Here is a 19,489-nt window from a genome sequence, read left to right on the forward strand (position 1 = left end):
GTGAAATCATAGAATTATAGGCTTAAAGGGCAATTTACCCCCTAAAGTATGAGAGGTCACCGCCTCTCTCAGAACCGGAATGATTACTTAATATTTTTATTTCTTACTTTTTATATTTTATTCGTTATAATTTTATATCATCTTTTATTATAATAAAAAATGCAATTAATATTCATGCGCACATGACAATTGAAAAAACATGTATTTTGACTATAATTATCAAGTATGTGACCTAATTAGCCATAAAATTAAAAAACGGGTAAATTGGTCGTAGTGTCCAAGTACAGGGAGCAAATTAAGCTTAGGATTATATATGAGTTGAAAGGATGTATGTTAGGTATATTAGTGCTTACATCATAATGCATTGTAGTTATAATAATGAAGGAGAAGTTACTGTCATCATCACTTCTTTTTAAATGGTAGCTCAGTGATGAAGATCCTTTTATTACGCTGTAAGAATTTGGATTCAAATTCTATTAAATGAATTTATTTTAAGTATTTATGTTTCTTATAAGACTGCTCTCTCTTTGAGCCTCATCTTAAGCTAATGGAGAAAAACCCGTATAATTGTATACTTAAAAAAGTATTTTTTTGAATTATATATAATAAGATATTCAAACTTAAAATATTACTTACACTAAATCTTAAGCTGACATTTTTCTAAAATCAATTTATATATTTATCACTGATGGGTGCCTGCATAAGCACATTTTAAAGTGAATGCAGAAGCTCCAATTTATTCAAAGTGGCAGAAATTGTAACTCACTTTTGCAAAGCCAAAAGCAACTTAATTTATTCAGAAAAGTGTAAAAGATGGATCATGTATGACACAATTAAGATTTCCAAGTTAGTAAAGCAAAGACAAATTCTTTAGAAAAATCTATCTAAAACCCTTTAACGATCTTGAATCTTATCATCTTTTTCCAGCTGAAACAATGGTAACCACTAAATCTAAAAGGGCAGAAAAAGTATGGCAGTAAATAACTAGCAGAAAGTTTTGGTTGGAGCTGATAAAAATATAAAACCATGTGGAGGAGAAGAACAGTGATGACCCAAGGCAAAATAAAGAATGAGGCCCACTTCCATATGCAAATTAAAATAAATGGCTTCATAAGCTTCCAAAAACATGACCTAATTTTTTCTGGTAACCTACTCTCTCTCACAAATTCAGTTCATGAATGATGTTGCTCCCCACTCTTGTATTGAGGAGTATGTTATATTATTTTTTTTATTAATTAATAATATTTGTTTTGTTAAAAATTATGATCAAGTGTTTTAGTTGGATTCTGATGATATAATAAAGTTGGTTGAAGGATCAGGGAATTTGATGACTGTAGCAAATTGGGAGTTGCTTTTAAGAGGAACCCTTTTTTGCTGTTCCAATGTTTGTCATCCACACACACATAATACACAACAAAAAAAAGAAATAAATATTTAGAAGAAAAGAAAAGAAAACATTATCTAGAAGTAGAAAATAAAAGGAGTAATTGCTTATGAAGAAAAAAGAACAAACCCATATGCATTATGACATTCTTTTCCATTAGAACTTTCTTTTGGTCTTTGCCTAATACATGTATTTTATTGAGTACACAGCAGAAGTAGCTCATCTTCTTCCATAAATTATCATTAATATTAGCAGATGGTGGAAAGTTAAATTCAACTCAAAATTCTTAATCCCCAGTTCATATCGCAATTATTTATGCGCATAAACACATAAAATAATGTATCAAAATGGTTATTTTCAAATGAGAGTTTAGCTCATCCCAACAGTATACCAATCCCATTCCAGACAACTCAAAATAAAATAACCTTCAACAAGTTCTAGTCTTCCGGACTATATTCGTTTAAAATTGCTAACTATTTTGAAGTTTCGTTAGACAAGAGATTCCAAATCAACCTTAATGGCCTTTTTTGGCATATTCAAGATAACATTGTCCCTACTGAGGTTAATTTACAAACATATCATGCTCCTGTAACCTCCTTAGTATGTCAAAGCTATACGACGGCTGGTTTTGAGTGTTGCTATAATGTCCCTCCACCTATGGAAATTGTTCCTTTGATATTTGTTCATTACGGCAAATGAAAGGGTTAGGCGTGCGGTCCTTTTTCCTGTTTGTGGTGGACTGATTAGAATGCACGAAATGATGCTCTCCATGGGTCCAACCGAGGGATGCCAAATGTCCAGTCCATTACTTTAGATTAATGTAAAGCGGCTGTTCACGGGATCCAAATTGTAAGGCCTTTACACTCTTCTGCCTCGCCTGAATCTGGAATTTCTGGTTATGGTGCAATGAACAGAAAAGAAAACCTTGGACCATCCGGGTGGAGTTGGGAGTTGTTTTCAATGAACAGAACTTGTAAAATACTGCTGCCATTTCAGTGACTTTGCAATATGCTATGAGCCCAGAGCAAGCCGAGATTTTTGCGAAGGAGGAGGGCATCAAATTGGTCTAAGCTATTATGCATGCACCGGAATGTGTCAATTCATATTGTGTGACTCTGCTAATAACTATTTTTTCTAAGGTTTTCTAAGCTTTTAGTAGAGTAGAATGTCGAATTGCGCAGGTCATGTTATGTTGCTAACTTTCTAGAGCTCTTTCTATTAGAGTTCCTGATGTTCATTTTCATACTTAATGCGCTAATCTCGAATACTTGGCCTTTCAAATTTATGAGAATATAGATTGGTTTTCAGGAAAAAGGAAAAGAAAAAAAAAAAGAAAAAGAATCAGTGATACTGATAAACAAGACTTCAACGAACCGCGCAAATGACTTAACAGTGGTATTATGGGCCAGAGATTTAGGTATCATAAACAGAAATAAAATTGTCATGAAGACGAGACAATTGAAATTATTAAAGGTCAGGTTCAATAAATAACACCACCTTAGACGAATTAGCCCTGAAATTAAAGTTTCTATAATGGGTTTCCGCAAAATACATTGATACATAAAAACCAAACATATAACAGCTTCACAAACTTTTATTCTGCAGATAAATTTAATCCTACTTCCGCAAACAATACAAAGAAACCACTAAATGCCTGGCAGAGCAGACACTTCCATAACAAGAATTTTTCAAAATCCTGCAAGTGCGTCGCAATCATCAATAATCTTTGAACAATCATTAAACTTTCCCTGCACTCACAACCTTAACCCATAAAAGAATAATGACAGATAGTGATCTCCCTGCTTATTCAGCCCTAGACTGGCCAGCCCGGGAAGACAAGATGATGCCAACAATAAGCCCATACAATGCCAAAGCTTCAGCAAAAATGAGGATCAGGATCATACCAACAAAAAGTTTTGGTTGTTGTGCATTAGCTCTGCAAAATGAATAAATTGAAAATCATGTCAAGTTGAAAACACTAGTTAAATTTTTCTCAGGAAATAACACAACCTATGACCAAATGTTCCCCAAAGGCATTTTCATAATAAAAGTTTTTCCTAAAGACATGTACCAATTGAATGGCATAACCTCCTTTTGCCAAAAAAAAAGAATCTCTCGCTCCAGAAAATTAATATTTTTTTCTTTCTTGACCAGTTTGATACAGCTCGAGACAAAAATTAAGAGACTTCAGTTTGATATAATATTGAAGTATTGCTGAGTTCTTCAGGAAAAAAGAAAGAAAGAAAGAAACAGAGAAAGAGCAACTTAATTTCCTCCTCATCTGTTCCCTTTCTTTTTTTATTTTTTTACAAATTTATCACAAGTTAAGAGAATTAAATTAAACCATACCAACAGTGTGCCTAGCAATGTATGGGGAGAGAACAATATATAAAAGAATCAACAACTCATATGATTACTATACTATACAATGCAACAGACGAAGCCATAGCTCTCCATCAAAAGCTCTTTTGAAAACAATTGAACTTCTTAAAGCAAGAAAAACTTAAGATAACCTCAACCAACATGAGGAACGGAAGCAGAAGCATGTGTTAACCTAATCACAAGATACAATTGAAATTCAATGATGCATACACAAGAAATGTCTATTGAACCCCTTAGTACCATTTATCTGCAGCATACGAATCCTATTTCATATACAAGGCAAAAATGTTTGTAGGCAACATATATTGAGATGTTCAAGGTGGAGGATCTATTAGTAATACAACAAGCTGATACAAGCATGCTTTGGCTGAACAAGGCAGACTAGCCACTAGTTTAAAATTACTTTTACTTCAGTTAAAAGAAAATAAGTTCTGAGCCTAGGTCTAAATGTCAAGTAAGGCAAATTATTGATGCAATTTCACAACAGCAATTGATTGATAAATGACAGTATAACACGTCTAACATATCAATACATAAAAAAAAGCAGATATACCTGACACCAGCATCACCAACAATTCCGATAGCCATACCAGCAGAAAGCCCAGCAAGGCCACAAGCAAGACCGGAGGAGAGATGAGCATAACCATCAAAAAGGTAATATGACTTAGCCTTGGGGTTAATTCCAGTACTAATAATAACAGCAATAATCAAGCCATATATACCCAACACACCAGCCATAACAACTGGTACAATCGACTTCATCACAAGCTCAGGCCTCATCACTCCCATTGATGCCACTCCAACACCACTCTTGGCCGTTCCATATGCAGCTCCCATACCTAAACATCCGATAAAAGAAAATGTTTACGCCAAGAAGATTTAAGCCTTTATTTTTAGTGCTCCCTAAGTCCAATGTGTTAACAAGAAAATAACTTGGGTTGTCAATTTTAACTAGTTTAAGACTAAAATTCACTTCATTAAACCTAATCTTAGCCAAAAAAGAAAAAGCATTGATATCAATACCAAAGACTTTTGACTTTTTTTATCCCTGATATTTATGCTCTATAAAGCACTTGACTACAATGTTTAACCAAAAAGTGATCTGGGTTGTCAATTTTAAATAGTTTGGAAAAAATACCAATCAACTAAACCTAATCTTAATAAACTAAAAGAACGCATGATTAAATATTGATGGATTAAAAAATAAAAAAAACTAAAAAGATCTATTAAACATACATCAGTAGCAATATATAAAACCTTCACTAATTAAGATTATGAGACTTGTGAATCATCAAATCTTTGTCCTATTGGCATAAAATCAAAACAAGATCATTAATAAAGCCATGTAATCGAATGAAATCAGATCCATACAAACAATCAGATATAATTCAATCATCCATTAGTTACCCAAAAACCAAGACACAACAAATAAATTTAAAAATTGACTGGTTTAGACAGTGAGATCTAAAAAAGAAAACAAATTCAACACCAGAAAAAGGAATAAAGAGAAATGAGTTACAAGAGAAGACGAGAGCGGCAGCGGCGCCCAGGAAGCCGAAGAAAGGAGCAGTTTCATCGCCGCTAAATCCAGAAGACATGATGATTGTTTGATCTGATCCGAGACGGTGTCGTTTTAGATCTGAGATTTGGCAGAGCGAGAGATTTTTGGAGTTTTGATCTCTCTGCCTGGTTCTTATTTTTTGTTGTCGTGAAATAATGACGGAAGGAACGTGTGGAAGACAATTGTTTGCGATTCTTTTATAAATCACTCGGCCCATCTTTTAGAGTTTTCTCGGGCTTCTATTGGAGTGGGCTTAGGCTTTGGATTTCTTTGTGTTTTCGGCTTCAATCTTTATCTGTTTTTTCATTGATAATTATTTTTTAAAATTAATAAATTTATATAAAATATTCTAAAGATATTATTTTAATTTTTTAAATTTCAATTATTTTTTAATTATTTTTTAGTTATTTATTGATTGTTGCAAAAATATAAAAACAAAATCATAATTCTAGAAAAATTGAGAAATTATATTTTTTATATGTTAACATAGTAAAATAAAAAAATTAAAAAGAAAAAAAAATATATATATATATATATATATTTTTTTTTTACTGCTAAAAGGAATGAAATTATCAGAAATAAGAAATAGTTAAGTGTAACTATGCGTCAAAACTCCATATTTTATATCAAATTTGAGGTGCAGGCCCACCAAACCTAAACACTTTTAAAGAAATATTTTTTTGAATATTATGCCCACTAAATTGCCATTCTAAATAATAAATAAATATTATATTTACTTTTATGTTGTAAATATATAGAAGAATTAATTTATTATTATTTTTATATTGATATATAATTATTACAAGACTTAATATATATTTTATTATTTTTTTATAATGGTGATATGTAATTATTTGATTATAGGAAGGTAATTTTTCAAGAATGATCAGAATTAGTTGAGAAAAGAAGTATTATTTTTAATGAGTCCAGTATTTTTTAGTTACTCTCGTCATTACCTCCAAAAAAATATAAACATTGTTATTATTATGTAATTATCTTTATGAAATAACTGGTTCTTTTTAATAAAATTAAAAGAAAGCCTTATTATGATTACGAATTTTAAGGTTTATTGAATAATAGATAAGCGGCATTGGCATCAAACGGTTCTGATTCGACGAGAAAGTGACGAGCAAACAAAATATCTTCTCTGCTACTTCGATTAGACAAACTCACTCAACATTGTAGCTGAGGAAACAGAACAAAAAAATGGCAATAACACTCAACAATGGCTTCAAAATGCCAATAATTGGACTGGGTGTATGGCGCATGGAAGGTAAAGATATCAGAGATCTCATCATCAATGCTATCAAGATTGGCTATCGCCATTTTGACTGTGCTGGTAACTTCCCTCTCTTTCTTTTTCTCTTGCAATTTTCACTTGTGGGTTTGTTTCTAATTGTCTCAGCTTTGTTAACTGTAGTTTCATCTTTGCCTCTTGTTTGATAAAAAGCAAGCGGTCTTTGTGTTTATTTCTTAAATGATTTTAGAGATACCTCTTCCAACACATATATGGATTCATTTTCTATTGAGTTGTTGTTTTGGGCGTATTGGTGTTTGCTGATCCATTATGTTTCTATATTGATTTTGAAAATTAGATTTTTGCTTTAGTAATGGTCTAATGCCAAAGTCTTCTCTTCTTTTTATTTAAATGATTTGATAGGTCTTTTAAGTGGGAAACTCTTCGTGGTAATAGTTACTTTTATTTCTATAACAGTAACGTTTGTTGGCATACCGATGGATACTAAAGTGGAAAGAAAACATGAGATTCAATTGGAAATTTATTTCTGTTTTCATGAAACTAAGAAAGAGTTTCTTTTTTCACCTTGTCTAAAATATATTAGGGAGTGAAATTTTAAGCTGCGTGTAAAAAAAGAAAAGTATACACAAATTTACCTGGTCTGTTTGTTATGCCTGTGCATGATGTTTGACAAGTTATATTTGCTTGCCTGCAGCTGATTACCATAATGAAAAAGAAGTAGGGGAAGCACTTGCAGAAGCTTTTCAGACTGGACTTGTCAAGAGGGAGGATCTTTTTATCACCACTAAGGTTGAATCATTCACATATACTTTGAGTTTTATGGTTTAATATTTAAGTAGACATTTTATATTGTGCTAACAATGAAAGTTCTTTGTTTCCCCTTTTTCGCAGCTGTGGAATTCAGACCATGGACATGTTACTGAGGCCTGCAAAGATAGTTTGCAAAAGCTTCAGCTTGAGTATCTGGATCTCTACCTTGTTCACTTCCCCGTAGCCACAAAGCATACTGGTAGTCGCTCTTTTCATTGTTATGCATTTCTGTGTGTTTTACTCTGGACTTTCCAATTGTTTGACCTTTATGAATTATGGCATATCTAGCTGCATATCTCATTACTTGGGGGTTCTCATAATGAAAGTACTAGTTGTTAGAAGCAAAAAGGTTGTGATAGAAAGTTATCTCTTAACTGCTAAGAATTTTGGATAACGGACATGGTAATGAAATTTTCGTGTTAACGGTTTCTTAGGCAACATAGGTTAAAATTCTCAAAGGTCTCATAGTATTTGCTGTCCTAATATCACAAGCACAGTTTATTTTCTCTGCAGCATAATAAATGGGCCAGACCCACACTGGATGCTGGGTGAGGTGTATAGAACAGGCTGATCAGTAATAGTTGAGAATATACTTGGAAGTATACTGGCTAAAAAATAAAAACTGGTGAAAAGTGTGATGCATTTTACATGTACCTTCTGTTCCTTGTATATCTAATTTACAGTTTCTTACAGCAGTTAGAGAAATGGGTGTTATGATGAAGATCTTCTGTAGCATTGATTGACATTTTAACCTTGAAAAAGACTTTCATTTGTGAAGATATTGATGTATTAATATGTTCATTCAGGAGTGGGTACAACTGACAGTGCTTTGGATGAGGATGGAGTGCTGGAAATCGACACAACCATATCCTTGGAAACTACCTGGCATGCTATGGAAGATCTAGTTTCCATGGGTTTAGTTCGTAGCATTGGAATCAGGTGTGCAAACAGCTTAAGTTCTCTAATCTGCTTTTCTAGATATCCTGGAAACTTATACTGAATCATAAACAAAATTTCTTATTGTAGCTGTTGGAAGCATTTCGTCTTTTACTTCTTTTTAGACTCTATAGAAGAACACTTTCTCCTTTATGGCCAAGATTTTTAATGAGGTGTTCAAATCTGCAATTTATAACATACTATCTCAGAAACTTGTATTCGTTCTTTTTGTTGTGCGTATGTGTGTTACTAACACTTGTCACTGGAAGGATAAAGTGGACAAATTGCCAAAGCAATATCCATTGTCATAGGATCCTGATTAAAAAATGAATTATGTTACTAGAAACCCCAGAGACTGAATGTGATATCAAATTCAAATGTAGAGATTGTTAATTCTGTGATGCAATTTTTAAGTTTCCTGCATATCTAGTTATATTTTTAGATTAGGAATTCCACTCTAACAAGGAAGTTTATTTGCAGCAACTATGACATCTTTCTAACTAGAGATTGCTTAGCCTACTCTAAGGTGAAGCCTGCTGTGAATCAAATCGAAACACACCCGTACTTCCAGCGTGATTCTCTTGTCAAATTCTGTCAGAAGCATGGCGTCTGTGTCACAGCGCACACTCCTCTTGGAGGTGCAGTAGCTAATACTGAGTGGTTTGGCACAGTATCATGTTTGGATGACCCTGTTCTCAAAGTAAGTTTACTGTCTTAAATGGATAGTCTTACAGCAGTTCTTCAATTCCTGAGACTGATTTTTCCTTGGAATCACTTGTTATAAACTCTCATATTTTTCCTTTTGTCCTTATGGAAGGGTTTGGCCGAGAAATACAAGAAAACTGCAGCCCAAATTGTTCTCCGGTGGGGTATCCAACGAAACACGGTCATCATCCCCAAGTCATCAAAAATTGAGAGACTGAAGGAGAACTTTGAAGTTTTTGACTTTGAGTTGAGCAAAGAGGATATGGACCTGATCAAGAGCATAGATAGGAGCTACCGGACTAATCAACCTGCCAAGTTTTGGGGAGTTAATCTGTATGCTTAAGCATGTCCATCATTCTATCTTCTGGCGAGGTTTCTAGGGAGAATAAGAGCAAAATAGACACCTTCTAATATGTAATGGCTTTGAGCAGCTATATTGACCGTGCAAGGATTGAAAAATATTCTTAATGCTATGGTCGGTTGAAATTTATAAAGTAAAATATAAAAAATAGAAAAAATATATTTTAATATTATAAAATATACTGGCAAACTAACGTGAAATTTATTTAAAAATTTTATCTATTTTAGAATTTAATTTATCTATTACTAATTTTATATAAATTTAATTATATAAAATTTTAAATTAATTTTTACTTCATTTAAAATACATAATATTTAAATTTATAAATAGATTTTATAAATTTTAAGGCTCGTTGGATTTGCTCTATAAATCCTGTTCAGTTGAATGGAATTTCATCCAGTTCTAGTCGAACTGCATTTTACGAGCAGGACTCTTTAACTGAGACAGTAGCTCAGGAGCTAATTAATTAAACAGACAATAACTCTACAATCAGATAGATCCATTTTAAAGGATATCCCCTCAATTTTCATCAAAATCTTTCTCTATTGGCTAATTCAGTGCAAAATAACCAACACTAGTTTGATTGTTTATCAAGAATTTTACAAATAATCACGAAATCATCACAGTACAATAAATTATTGAGTGTACCAGACATTCGTCACTACCCATCCATAAATGGGAGGACATGTTTATGTGTCTCAATCATTTTGTATTATGCTGTCATATGTGCCTATCGCGCTTGATAATCTCTTCACCACATTTTAATATATAATCGCATAAAGCACTAATAAATATATGGAATAACAGCAAGACGGTTGCTTGGATAATTGTCAAATTTACGCAGATACCATCTGTGTGTTTCTGCAGCTGCAAGCACCAAATTTGCCACCTGCAACCACCCAACGCATTGATATTCAGTTATTGTTCGTTGTTTTAAGGAATTGACAGTTAGAAAGAAGCCTTTTTTCAAATACCATGAAGAATATTACCACAAATGCAAAAAGTAACCAAATAGTGAGGTCTGCTCCTCCGCTAGCAAACACCAAACCAGCGTATATGACCTGTGCAATTTCCAATACCCGTTAAAACAGCATAAAAGGTGAACATTTAGAAGTGCAATTGTCTTATAATCATGAAAAGTTTTTTTTTAAAAAATGTGCTTGCTCAGAAGAGGGAGATGCGTACTGACTTACAATCTCAGCCAGATAATGTGGAGATGAAACAATCTCAAACCAATCCCCATGAGGGATAACATATTCATCAACTTTTCTTCCATGCTCCCGTAGTGATCCCTAATCGACAACAGAACACACAATATGAGTGGACTGCTCAAGTTTGCAGCAGCTTCATCACTCTTCTTCACATATTTGAAATCAACGAAGATAGATGAACCGGGATGAGGTGTGTTATGCAAGTTCATTGCAAAGATGTCAAGAGAGAACAAAGAAATGGCTAAGGACCTATGTTGTGCATTGCACATACCTATAAATTGTTAACCCACAGTATTCTCCAAACTCCTACTAACTTATTTCTGTTGCCGTCTAATCTCCACTTACTGTTCTGCTTATATAATAAGTCAAATATAATCAAGGTCAAGGAGAAATGGAATGGCTGTGAGAGGAATTAATGCCACAATGCATCAGAATAAATACCTGCATTACTTTACATCTCACAACTGGATATTTCAAGAGCATACATAAATGAGACACTCAGCCACCCAGATGAAGAGGGAAGACTGAAGAGTTTAAACCATAGCTTTTTTAGAGCATATACCGACTTCAGGTTGGAAGCCATTTCCATCTAAAAACATTAATCACCATTGACTTACTTCATCTAAAAATCATTTTCTAGTCCTCAATTTATGGAACCCATACAAGGACCAAAGAAGTCAAGTTCCTTATTCAATTGTTTTATCTAGACAAGAAGAATCCTGAAGACCACAATAAACATTTTCCTTTTCTCTTACTTTGTTAGCAAAAATAACTTGTTGCAAATTATTAAAATTCCAGGATCTCGCCTTTGTTGCAATGTGGTTATAAAGATATGGAATTTTTGTTAGCACAGTTAATAATTGAGAACTTAATCTGTAAAACAAATTGCGTAACATTGTCAACCCAAAAGATTGTGTGAAACTCACAAGAATTGTATGGCAATGGTGCTGATGTATTGAACCCCAAAGAAATAAGGTTGCACCAATCCACTGGTACCATCCGAGCTTCAAAAGAGGATTTACGAAGTCCCACCAATCAAATTCAATGGAATGCATTGCGCTTTTGCCTTTAATAATGAACTGAGCAGCTTCATCTTTGCCAAATTTAAACACCTCAAGCGCACAAGTGGCGCAGAGTGACAGGGGTGCTGCTGTGTAGAAGCTGATATCAGAAAGGATCTAAAATCAGCTGCACATCTAACATGCCCCCAAATAAATAAATAAATCCGTGGTAAGGAGAAAAGAACCAAATAGCGGACAGTTTTTCAATCTCAAACACTAAGTTGAGATTGAACATGGTACTTTGCATTTCATATAATGTCAAAGGCAGTTCAAGCCTATCATAAAATATTCAAGCAAAGCAATGCTCTGAGAGCAGTTTAATGTTGTGTGCATGTGTCTTTAAGCATTGAGAGAAGACTGCAGAAAATGAAGACTCACAACAAGCCAGTAAGATAGGCAAAGATGTGCATCCGAGCTGAGGGGCTGTAGTTAAATACATATGAGTTCTCCAAAAGCCGTCTCAAGGCTTGAACTTCCATTAACAAAAGCAAAAATACAGAAAGCCAAACCCTATATCTATGTTCTACAGAAATCAAACGAGATCTCCGAAATGAAAAGATGTTTGAACCTCCTGCCAAGTAGCTGGATATATTAGAGTATAAAAATGGCTCAGAGATCAGAGGTGCTGTTTTGTATGCAAATAGCCATGTTGCAACAAGCAGGAAAGTTGTCCACACCACAGCCACCACATAGAAATGAGTGAAGAATCTCTGAGGAACAGTAAATTTCTACAATTCAGAGTAAAGTGAATTAGGAACTTGGTAAAATCAAAGACGGAATATAATGACAATTACAGGATAAAAATTTAAAGATGCACAAAAAAGATGAGAAAGTTTTCATTCTAGGTAATAACTTGAGATAGTTCTTTTTTATGTGGTTGACTGCCTTTCTTATGAGTAAAATTTTGAAAAAGAAAATCTATGTTAATAATTTTTCTACAGCTAATAGAATAACATTATAATATTTGATTGATGCAATCTCATTCTGTTGTTTCTGTCATACACTACCACCTCAATGTTTGAAAGAAGAACAGTCATCAATTATACAGCTATCATTTTAACAATATTCATAGCTACATTGTATGATTCTTCATTAATAGAAATTACCTATTAGAACTCAAAGAATCACACTCATGTCAATTATTAAATCTTAGATGATGTTTCAAACATATAAACATAAAAATTTAAGGAAAAAGTCTTAAACTGCTGTGCAAAAAAACTTCATCTCAATAGGCCATTAATGCAACGCCAAAAGAATGGAAGAAAACTCATTGATTGATTGGACTAAACTGAAGCTAAGTATTTCAAAACAAAAAGATTGCCGATATTAAAGAAACGAATAAAAAAAAAAAAAAAAGAAACTCAAGCTTACATATTGAGAAGACGATTCCATGATCTTTCCTCTCTTTGAAAACCCCAAAATAACTCTATGAAAAGAACCCAGTTTAGGAAAAGGCAGAGAAGCAATAACTATAGGTAAAATTCCTGCAATCCAAGCAACCCTTAAGAAACCCACTAAGCCAAACTCCATTTTTAACAAAAATCCAATTCAAAGCAGAGATTTTGAGTCCCAAAACGTCAATCTTTCTTTTTATTGAAAGCACAGAAGGTAGTGAAGTAAACAAGAAAGTTTTAGTAATAATGAGAGCAGGTGGCTGGTGATTGACGATATTAGTAGTAATGATAGTGGTCCACACATGCTGCTCTGAATCAAAATCCATTAATGCCAGACCTCTGAGGTCTTCCTTACTCAAGACACATGCTTTTCTTGCGCCTGGGTTAATGCAACAACTTTGTATTTGAAGCACTACGGGCTCTTATAATATTCTTTTTATATGATTTTTAAAAAAAAAGGCAAATTTGAAATGAGTTTTATCTGTTCTCGATAGACTGAATTTTGTTGTATCTAGTTGATGGAATAGTGGATGAATAGCTATTTCGAAATTATGTATAAATTTCTATAAAGAATAATTATTTTATAGAATAGTTATTTTTTAATTAATAAATTAATTACTTTTCTTAAATAATCAACTAAAGTCGTTCATAATTAATTCCAATTCGAGATCATCCTACAACACAGCTTAAGGATAAAGCAACAAGTCTCTAAACAATCAATATGAAAGGTTATTGTACCAGGAAAAGCAGCCAATGAAGAAGAAAGAAAAAGATGGGACAATGGGAGTAAAAATCCCCCGAAACCCTTTCATTATCTCGTATATATAGTATAAATTTCACTGTTACTTGTTTGAATGGCTTTACCGGAGTGACATTCTTATTGCCAAGTACGAACACACTGCTGAGTCATCACATTTTTTCTTTTATCATTAGTTTGAATGTCTTTAAGAAAAACTCCGTAATAAATTACCACAATTATGCAAAACAAGAAAAATAAAAAGCTATCAAATCGACCCACGTTTAGTTCAATGTATTAAATTGGCAAATATTCCAAATCATTTTATTTTCTTCTAATTCTAAATGTCTTTAAATATAAGGATTTTATAAAATATTTCACTAAGGTAATAAAATAAATAATTACTAATTTGTAAAATAGATGAAATTTAATTTTGTTTTAAACCCAATTTGACATTGCCTCATTTATTAAGAAAAACTTAAACAGAGAATAATCCGATCAATTGAATTCTTGAGTTAATCAATTTCAACTCGCTTGCTTGTTTAAACCAAAGTTGAGAATCTTTCTTAACGTTAATTCTTTTTCAATTTAATGTAATGATATGAATGGTTCTGTCCTAAGCAGTTATTTTAGTTAAATTTAATGAAACGAATGGTTCGGCCATTTGGATAAACTTCGAGTGCGCCTCTCTTCGATTCGACTCGATTCACGCTGGCCCGTTAAGAAGAGGTGAAGCAAGAGCAATAAAGTAGCGACCCGACCTCATTCTAAAGTGGGCAAAACCCGAGTCATATAACGGAGCATCAACAGACCCCAATCCCCCTTTTCTCTCTCTTTTTGAGCGTGTTTGCTTGCCAAGAAAAAACACGTCAAGCGAGCTTCAGTTCAAATATATGTCCGTCATTCAATAAACATTAATCAGTAAGCTCATTATTTTCTTCTGTTGATCTCTCATTGTATTTGCTTCTAACTTCATCATTTGTAGATTTATATGCTCAGTGATATTTCATTTTGACCTTTACCTTTAGCTCAAAAAACCTTACCTTACACTAAAAATTTGAAATTTGTTTGTTATTTCTATTGGTTATCCATCTCGGGTTTGCTTATCTAACGTGTTTTATGGAAAAAGTTCCTGATTTTACTTGAATTTTAATCCTTTCTCTCACTTAGATTAGTACCCTGTAGGATTAAGCTGTTTATTTATCTGGGTCATTGATATTTGTTGTTAATCTGAAACTTGGTTATACAAAAATCTTGAAATCTAGTTGAATTAGGTCAACTTTACTGAGGTTAGTCTAAGGTTATTCTGCATAAAGTTGTCGTAGATTACTTTCGAGATTACTGATTAGTTTGTTTTACAGAGGTGTGCTTAGTTAGTGCTTAATTGAAATTGAGAGTGTATATGCAGGTTTCTGTCAAAGAGCAAGCTAATTAGCTGAGCTTACTCAAACTGGGGCAGCTTGGTGTATGCTGCTTGGGGCGTGCATTTGCAATACGTAATTAGGAGTAGGGTTTTGCTTTATTATGATATAGGCTTGCCATATAATTGCTTTAAATATATGAGAGAAAATATGAACTTCTGTATTCTGGGATCTAAGCAATATGTGATGGAAGCAGTTGTAATCTGAGAGGTTCCTTAGGTCAAGTAGAGAGGACCTTGGGATGAAAGAATATTTTATTTCGTCTGGGATTCTTGAATACTTATGTTTAAATGGTAAGTGAAATTTTCTCAAAGTCAAACTAATTTGTTTTATGGAAATATATGCTAGAGAGTAAGTTTTTAGAAATTAGATTCAACAACCAACAAGGAGATGTTAAATGAAGAAAGGGAAATGAGAAAGCTAGTCAAATAAATCTGGCAGCCTGAAACTCCTTGCGAGCTTCGAGAGAATGTTGAGTTCAATGACTTAACTAAATCTGGGCTGAGAGTGGTGCTTGCACTGGGGTTTTAGATAACGACATTGTGAACCGTTTTGATATCAAGATTTGTATAGCAGTATCTATAATGTATTGGGGTGTATTATATCAGCCCCTTAAACTCCAATATGTATGGTTTGAACTCTGCCCAGCATGTTTATATCCTTAATCTTTGCCATAGTAACAAGGTATAACTTCTAGGTAGTTGCTCATTTATAGGCATATGTTGCAGAAAAGAAGGGAGGGGGCAGGGAAGAAGTTTGAAAGTCTATGGTCATGTCACCCTGTAATATTTGTTTGCCTGAAATATTAATGTTTAATCTCTGCAGTTCATTCCCACTGCAAATTTCAGATATTTCCCGTTTTTGTTATTATTGGAAAATGGTACAATAAACACTCTTTTTGACTGTTCCAGTTTGAGCTATGAAGTTACAGCTTCAATGCAATATATGTGCTTCTATTTACCAAATTTGGGTATCAAGATATATCTGCAGGTCAAACAGCTATTATTTATGTGACCAAAGAATCTAGTTGGGGCCATTGCATTTTATCAATTGAAAGAGTTGATAACAAGGTTATGCTTGTGTTTTTACCCCATTGCTTTTTATAGCCTTTATTCTTCTTTTCTGTTTGGCCAACTCCAAAATGATGCTGAATGGAAAAGGACAAGATATACCAATTCTTTGTCTCATAAGATATAATTCGGGGTAATTTTTGCTTCTTGTTACCAGTAGTGGGAAGTGGCAGATGCGTGTGTACGACAACTGCCTACAAAGAAAATCATAGTTTATGCACCTGTAATCAGCTGAATGCTTTTGTACACTGCCTCCATTCAGTTGACATACTCTTATCTTATTAATGATTTGGATATTTATGGCATAAAGTGAGGGCTTTTGTCTTGTAAGATTGCTATACTTGAAAAAAGTTGTTTCTTATAGGAAAGCGGTTCTTAATGATTATTGTAGTTTAGGGAAGCAGTTCTTTGATATTGAAGTTTGAACACCTATGATGTGTTATAATTAAATCTAAATGATATTCTTTAATATGAATTCGTCTGCTTAGACATGTATAACTTTCACAAATGTTTTTCAGATGCATAACCTTTTGTCTGTTTTGCATTCTGATAAACAAATTGTTGGATTAAGTCCTTGTTTATAATTCATGTACATTCTTCATGCCAAACTTCATATCATTCTATTCAAATAGTTATATATATATATATATATAAAATCATTGAAAGGGGGCATTAATGTGATATAGAATAAAACTGTCTTCAGAATATAGAAAAGCAAATAAGCATTAAGACTTTCACGTGAATGAACAAAATGCTACCACTATCTCTATTCATTCCATTCCCCATTGGGCTAGAAAGTGGCTGCTGTTTATGTGGCTATTGCAGTCTTAACTTTCATGATGCAGCTGGGGGCCTTGTGTATCCTACTGATTTGGTTATTAGCAACTGCTGAAGTAATTTTTGTTTCTAGCTCAAAGTTAGCCTTCTTAACTTTGAAAATTATGTTTGGTTATTGGGTTCTTTTTTCTCCAAAATGGTCTTTGCTTGAGAATAGATTATTTGGTATTGTCGTCGTCTTGCTGCAAGTACATGGTCGCACATCTTTAGCCACGTCATTTCTTATATCTCTATATTCTGAAGTTCCTAAACTTCTTTTGCTTGTCATGAAATCCTTGCTTTTGTTTTTCTTTTCTCAAATCAGAACACGCATTCTCTTTTCAGAAGAGTTGTTGCCTAAGATCCAAACATTAATCATTAGGGAGGGGCTTTCAACCTGATTCCTACTTCATTGATTGCTGCTGGATAAAATATGGATGAAAGTGGACAACATCATAATGGTAGATATAAGATTGACTATTACAAGGCAGCAAATTCTCCAGTAAGAAGTTTTCCTCTAGATCCTTGTGCATTCTGTCTTTTTTTGTATCATGCAATTTAAGCTGAGCTAGATACTATTCATATCTGTAGTGGAGCATGGGGTCCCCACATCCAATAAAGGAACCCAGTAATGCTTTAGTGATGAATAAGAAGATCATGGCCATCCTTGCCGAGAGGGATGCTGCCATCCAAGAACGGAACATGGCACTAGCTGAAAAAAAGGAAGCCTTGGTTGCACGAGATGAAGCTCTCCAGCAGCGAGAAAAAGCTCTTGCTGAGCGGGATAAAGCCTTAATGGAGAGAGATAATGCTCTGGCAGCAATTCAATATCGGGAAAATGCTATGAATTTTCCCTTCGGAAATGGGAATCAACGTGGATCGAAGCGTATTCCTCACCCTGTATACAATTCAAATGAAGTGGCAGAAGCTCTTGATGGTGGGGAGATGCACATCACTGATGCCTTCCCTATAACAACTGTTGCAGCTGAATCTGGCAAGCCACGCCAGACAAAGCGATCGAAGGAGAATAAGTCAGTTTCAATGAAGGCAACTAAGTCAGCAAAGAAAGGAAATAAAGTAGGCGAAGATCTTAATAGACAAGGCCCTTCAGACGGGAAGAAGTTTAAGGTTGAATGGGATGGTCAGGATGGTTTGAACCTGGTCAATTTTGATGACTCGACCATGCCAGTGCCTGTTTGCTCATGTACTGGAGTTCCTCATCAATGCTACAAGTGGGGAAATGGTGGGTGGCAGTCATCCTGTTGCACCACCACCTTGTCATCGTATCCATTACCCCAGATGCCAAATAAGCGCCATGCTCGAGTCGGCGGTCGGAAGATGAGTGGTAGTGTCTTCACAAAATTGCTTAGTCGGTTGGCATCAGAAGGCCATGATCTATCACTCCCTCTGGACCTCAAGGACTACTGGGCCAGACATGGGACAAATCGCTACATCACCATAAAATAGATGTTTTACTCGTTTAGAGCTTCTCTGATCTTGAATTTGTCTAATGTCTTTTGTGACAAGTATTACTGAACTGCCTTGTAGCGAAATCTGGAGCTTCTTCATAGATATGTGGCTTCTTGTGCTCCTTGGTTTATATCAGGCTGTTGTATGGGGCTTAATACACATGTCCCTTTGCAGGGCTCCTAGAGTCTATGGAGATTTACATTGTAGATGAGAAGCCTGCCTTCTATGTGTAATTTGCTGCTTTCCAGTTGCAATTTTCAGTCAAGAGCAACTGCTGCTATGTAGACTCGGATATGAAAGTTGTGCTTTAATGGTTGCTCGCCCTTTTTATAGAGGAAACGAATGTTGCCTGTATGATTAGGTAGATGTTATGTCACTGGTGAAAGATCCTTAACTGATTAATGATTTCTGCATGAGAATGATAGTTATTGAAATATGATCACCCCATTGTCAATAAGGTAAGTCATCTGTCAATTTCAAATATCTTGTGAAGTTCTGAAATTGAAAGACCAGTCAAGACATTTCAATACTTTTGAATCTGAATTAGAAAATTCTCATGCCTCTTGCTCAAGATTTGTAGTCTAGCCACATGATTCTTCAACTAAATCTGATTTAGAAGCCATCTTCCATGCCATTTCAAACTTCCTATGCGTGCACATTGGACAACAAGAAACCTTCTTTTTTTTCCGTAGGAAGCGTATTCCAAACCGGATTAATCACGCTTTGACTGTTCAATCAAAGAGTCAATATTCTGGGACGAAACGGGAAGATCCAATATGAATGCCTCGTGCAGATATTGATGACAAAGTGCAGTTATTGACGACAAGGAAATGTGACGAGTTCGGAATTCAATATCTTGAAAGGACAAACTGGACATGCTCCATCATTGGTCCAGAATTTTGACATTCTGCTG

At 34.2% G+C, this 19,489-nt stretch overlaps 4 protein-coding genes across 6 annotated transcripts; 2 read left to right on the forward strand and 2 right to left on the reverse strand.

Annotated features, from left to right (window-relative positions):
- Window positions 1-2,882: 2,882 nt before the first annotated feature.
- Window positions 2,883-5,515, reverse strand: LOC8284382 (V-type proton ATPase subunit c4). The gene is made up of 3 exons (XM_002512959.4): window positions 5,286-5,515; window positions 4,320-4,605; window positions 2,883-3,320 (listed from the first exon to the last, which is right to left on the reverse strand). Exons 1-3 carry the CDS (start codon window positions 5,362-5,364, stop codon window positions 3,188-3,190), a joined length of 498 nt encoding a protein of 165 aa, XP_002513005.1. The 5' UTR covers window positions 5,365-5,515; the 3' UTR covers window positions 2,883-3,187.
- Window positions 5,516-6,486: 971 nt separating this feature from the next.
- On the forward strand, window positions 6,487-9,522 carry LOC8284383 (NADP-dependent D-sorbitol-6-phosphate dehydrogenase). The gene is made up of 6 exons (XM_002512960.4): window positions 6,487-6,666; window positions 7,280-7,374; window positions 7,477-7,594; window positions 8,202-8,334; window positions 8,812-9,031; window positions 9,149-9,522. Exons 1-6 carry the CDS (start codon window positions 6,534-6,536, stop codon window positions 9,377-9,379), a joined length of 930 nt encoding a protein of 309 aa, XP_002513006.2. The 5' UTR covers window positions 6,487-6,533; the 3' UTR covers window positions 9,380-9,522.
- Window positions 9,523-9,920: 398 nt separating this feature from the next.
- Window positions 9,921-13,493, reverse strand: LOC8284384 (polyprenol reductase 2). 2 transcript variants are annotated; one of them, XM_015715302.3, is made up of 6 exons: window positions 13,041-13,493; window positions 12,048-12,397; window positions 11,535-11,769; window positions 10,587-10,689; window positions 10,387-10,458; window positions 9,921-10,286 (listed from the first exon to the last, which is right to left on the reverse strand). In XM_015715302.3, exons 1-5 carry the CDS (start codon window positions 13,197-13,199, stop codon window positions 10,430-10,432), a joined length of 876 nt encoding a protein of 291 aa, XP_015570788.1. In that variant the 5' UTR covers window positions 13,200-13,493; the 3' UTR covers window positions 9,921-10,286; window positions 10,387-10,429. The 2 variants fall into 2 exon arrangements, with proteins under 2 accessions (XP_015570788.1, XP_002513007.1); XM_002512961.4 differs by having other exon boundaries at window positions 10,591-10,689; window positions 13,041-13,488.
- Window positions 13,494-14,468: 975 nt separating this feature from the next.
- On the forward strand, window positions 14,469-18,915 carry LOC8284385 (protein BASIC PENTACYSTEINE4). 2 transcript variants are annotated; one of them, XM_015715439.3, is made up of 3 exons: window positions 14,469-14,720; window positions 17,452-17,608; window positions 17,698-18,915. In XM_015715439.3, exons 2-3 carry the CDS (start codon window positions 17,540-17,542, stop codon window positions 18,571-18,573), a joined length of 945 nt encoding a protein of 314 aa, XP_015570925.1. In that variant the 5' UTR covers window positions 14,469-14,720; window positions 17,452-17,539; the 3' UTR covers window positions 18,574-18,915. The 2 variants fall into 2 exon arrangements, with proteins under 2 accessions (XP_015570925.1, XP_015570923.1); XM_015715437.3 differs by having other exon boundaries at window positions 14,470-14,720; window positions 17,432-17,608.
- The last annotated feature ends 574 nt before the right edge of the window (window positions 18,916-19,489 follow it).

Source organism: Ricinus communis, chromosome 8 (genome assembly GCF_019578655.1).
Source record: "Ricinus communis isolate WT05 ecotype wild-type chromosome 8, ASM1957865v1, whole genome shotgun sequence".
NCBI lineage: Eukaryota > Viridiplantae > Streptophyta > Magnoliopsida > Malpighiales > Euphorbiaceae > Ricinus > Ricinus communis.

Bases quoted from the DNA above. Each gene is read 5' to 3' on its own strand.
- LOC8284382 (XM_002512959.4), bottom strand. From the start codon at position 5,364: ATGTCTTCTGGATTTAGCGGCGATGAAACTGCTCCTTTCTTCGGCTTC. The intron at 4,606-5,285 runs GTAACTCATTTC...TCGGATGTTTAG, and splicing joins TGCCGCTCTCGTCTTCTCTT to GTATGGGAGCTGCATATGGA. The intron at 3,321-4,319 runs GTATATCTGCTT...TTCATTTTGCAG, and splicing joins GTTGGTGATGCTGGTGTCAG to AGCTAATGCACAACAACCAA.
- LOC8284383 (XM_002512960.4), top strand. From the start codon at position 6,534: ATGGCAATAACACTCAACAATGGCTTCAAAATGCCAATAATTGGACTG. The intron at 7,595-8,201 runs GTAGTCGCTCTT...ATGTTCATTCAG, and splicing joins CGTAGCCACAAAGCATACTG to GAGTGGGTACAACTGACAGT. The intron at 8,335-8,811 runs GTGTGCAAACAG...GTTTATTTGCAG, and splicing joins GTTCGTAGCATTGGAATCAG to CAACTATGACATCTTTCTAA.
- LOC8284384 (XM_002512961.4), bottom strand. From the start codon at position 13,199: ATGGAGTTTGGCTTAGTGGGTTTCTTAAGGGTTGCTTGGATTGCAGGA. The intron at 11,770-12,047 runs GTGAGTCTTCAT...TTCTGATATCAG, and splicing joins GCCTATCTTACTGGCTTGTT to CTTCTACACAGCAGCACCCC. The intron at 10,690-11,534 runs GTGAGTTTCACA...GTTGTCGATTAG, and splicing joins ACCATTGCCATACAATTCTT to GGATCACTACGGGAGCATGG.
- LOC8284385 (XM_015715439.3), top strand. From the start codon at position 17,540: ATGGATGAAAGTGGACAACATCATAATGGTAGATATAAGATTGACTAT. The intron at 17,609-17,697 runs GTAAGAAGTTTT...TCATATCTGTAG, and splicing joins ACAAGGCAGCAAATTCTCCA to TGGAGCATGGGGTCCCCACA.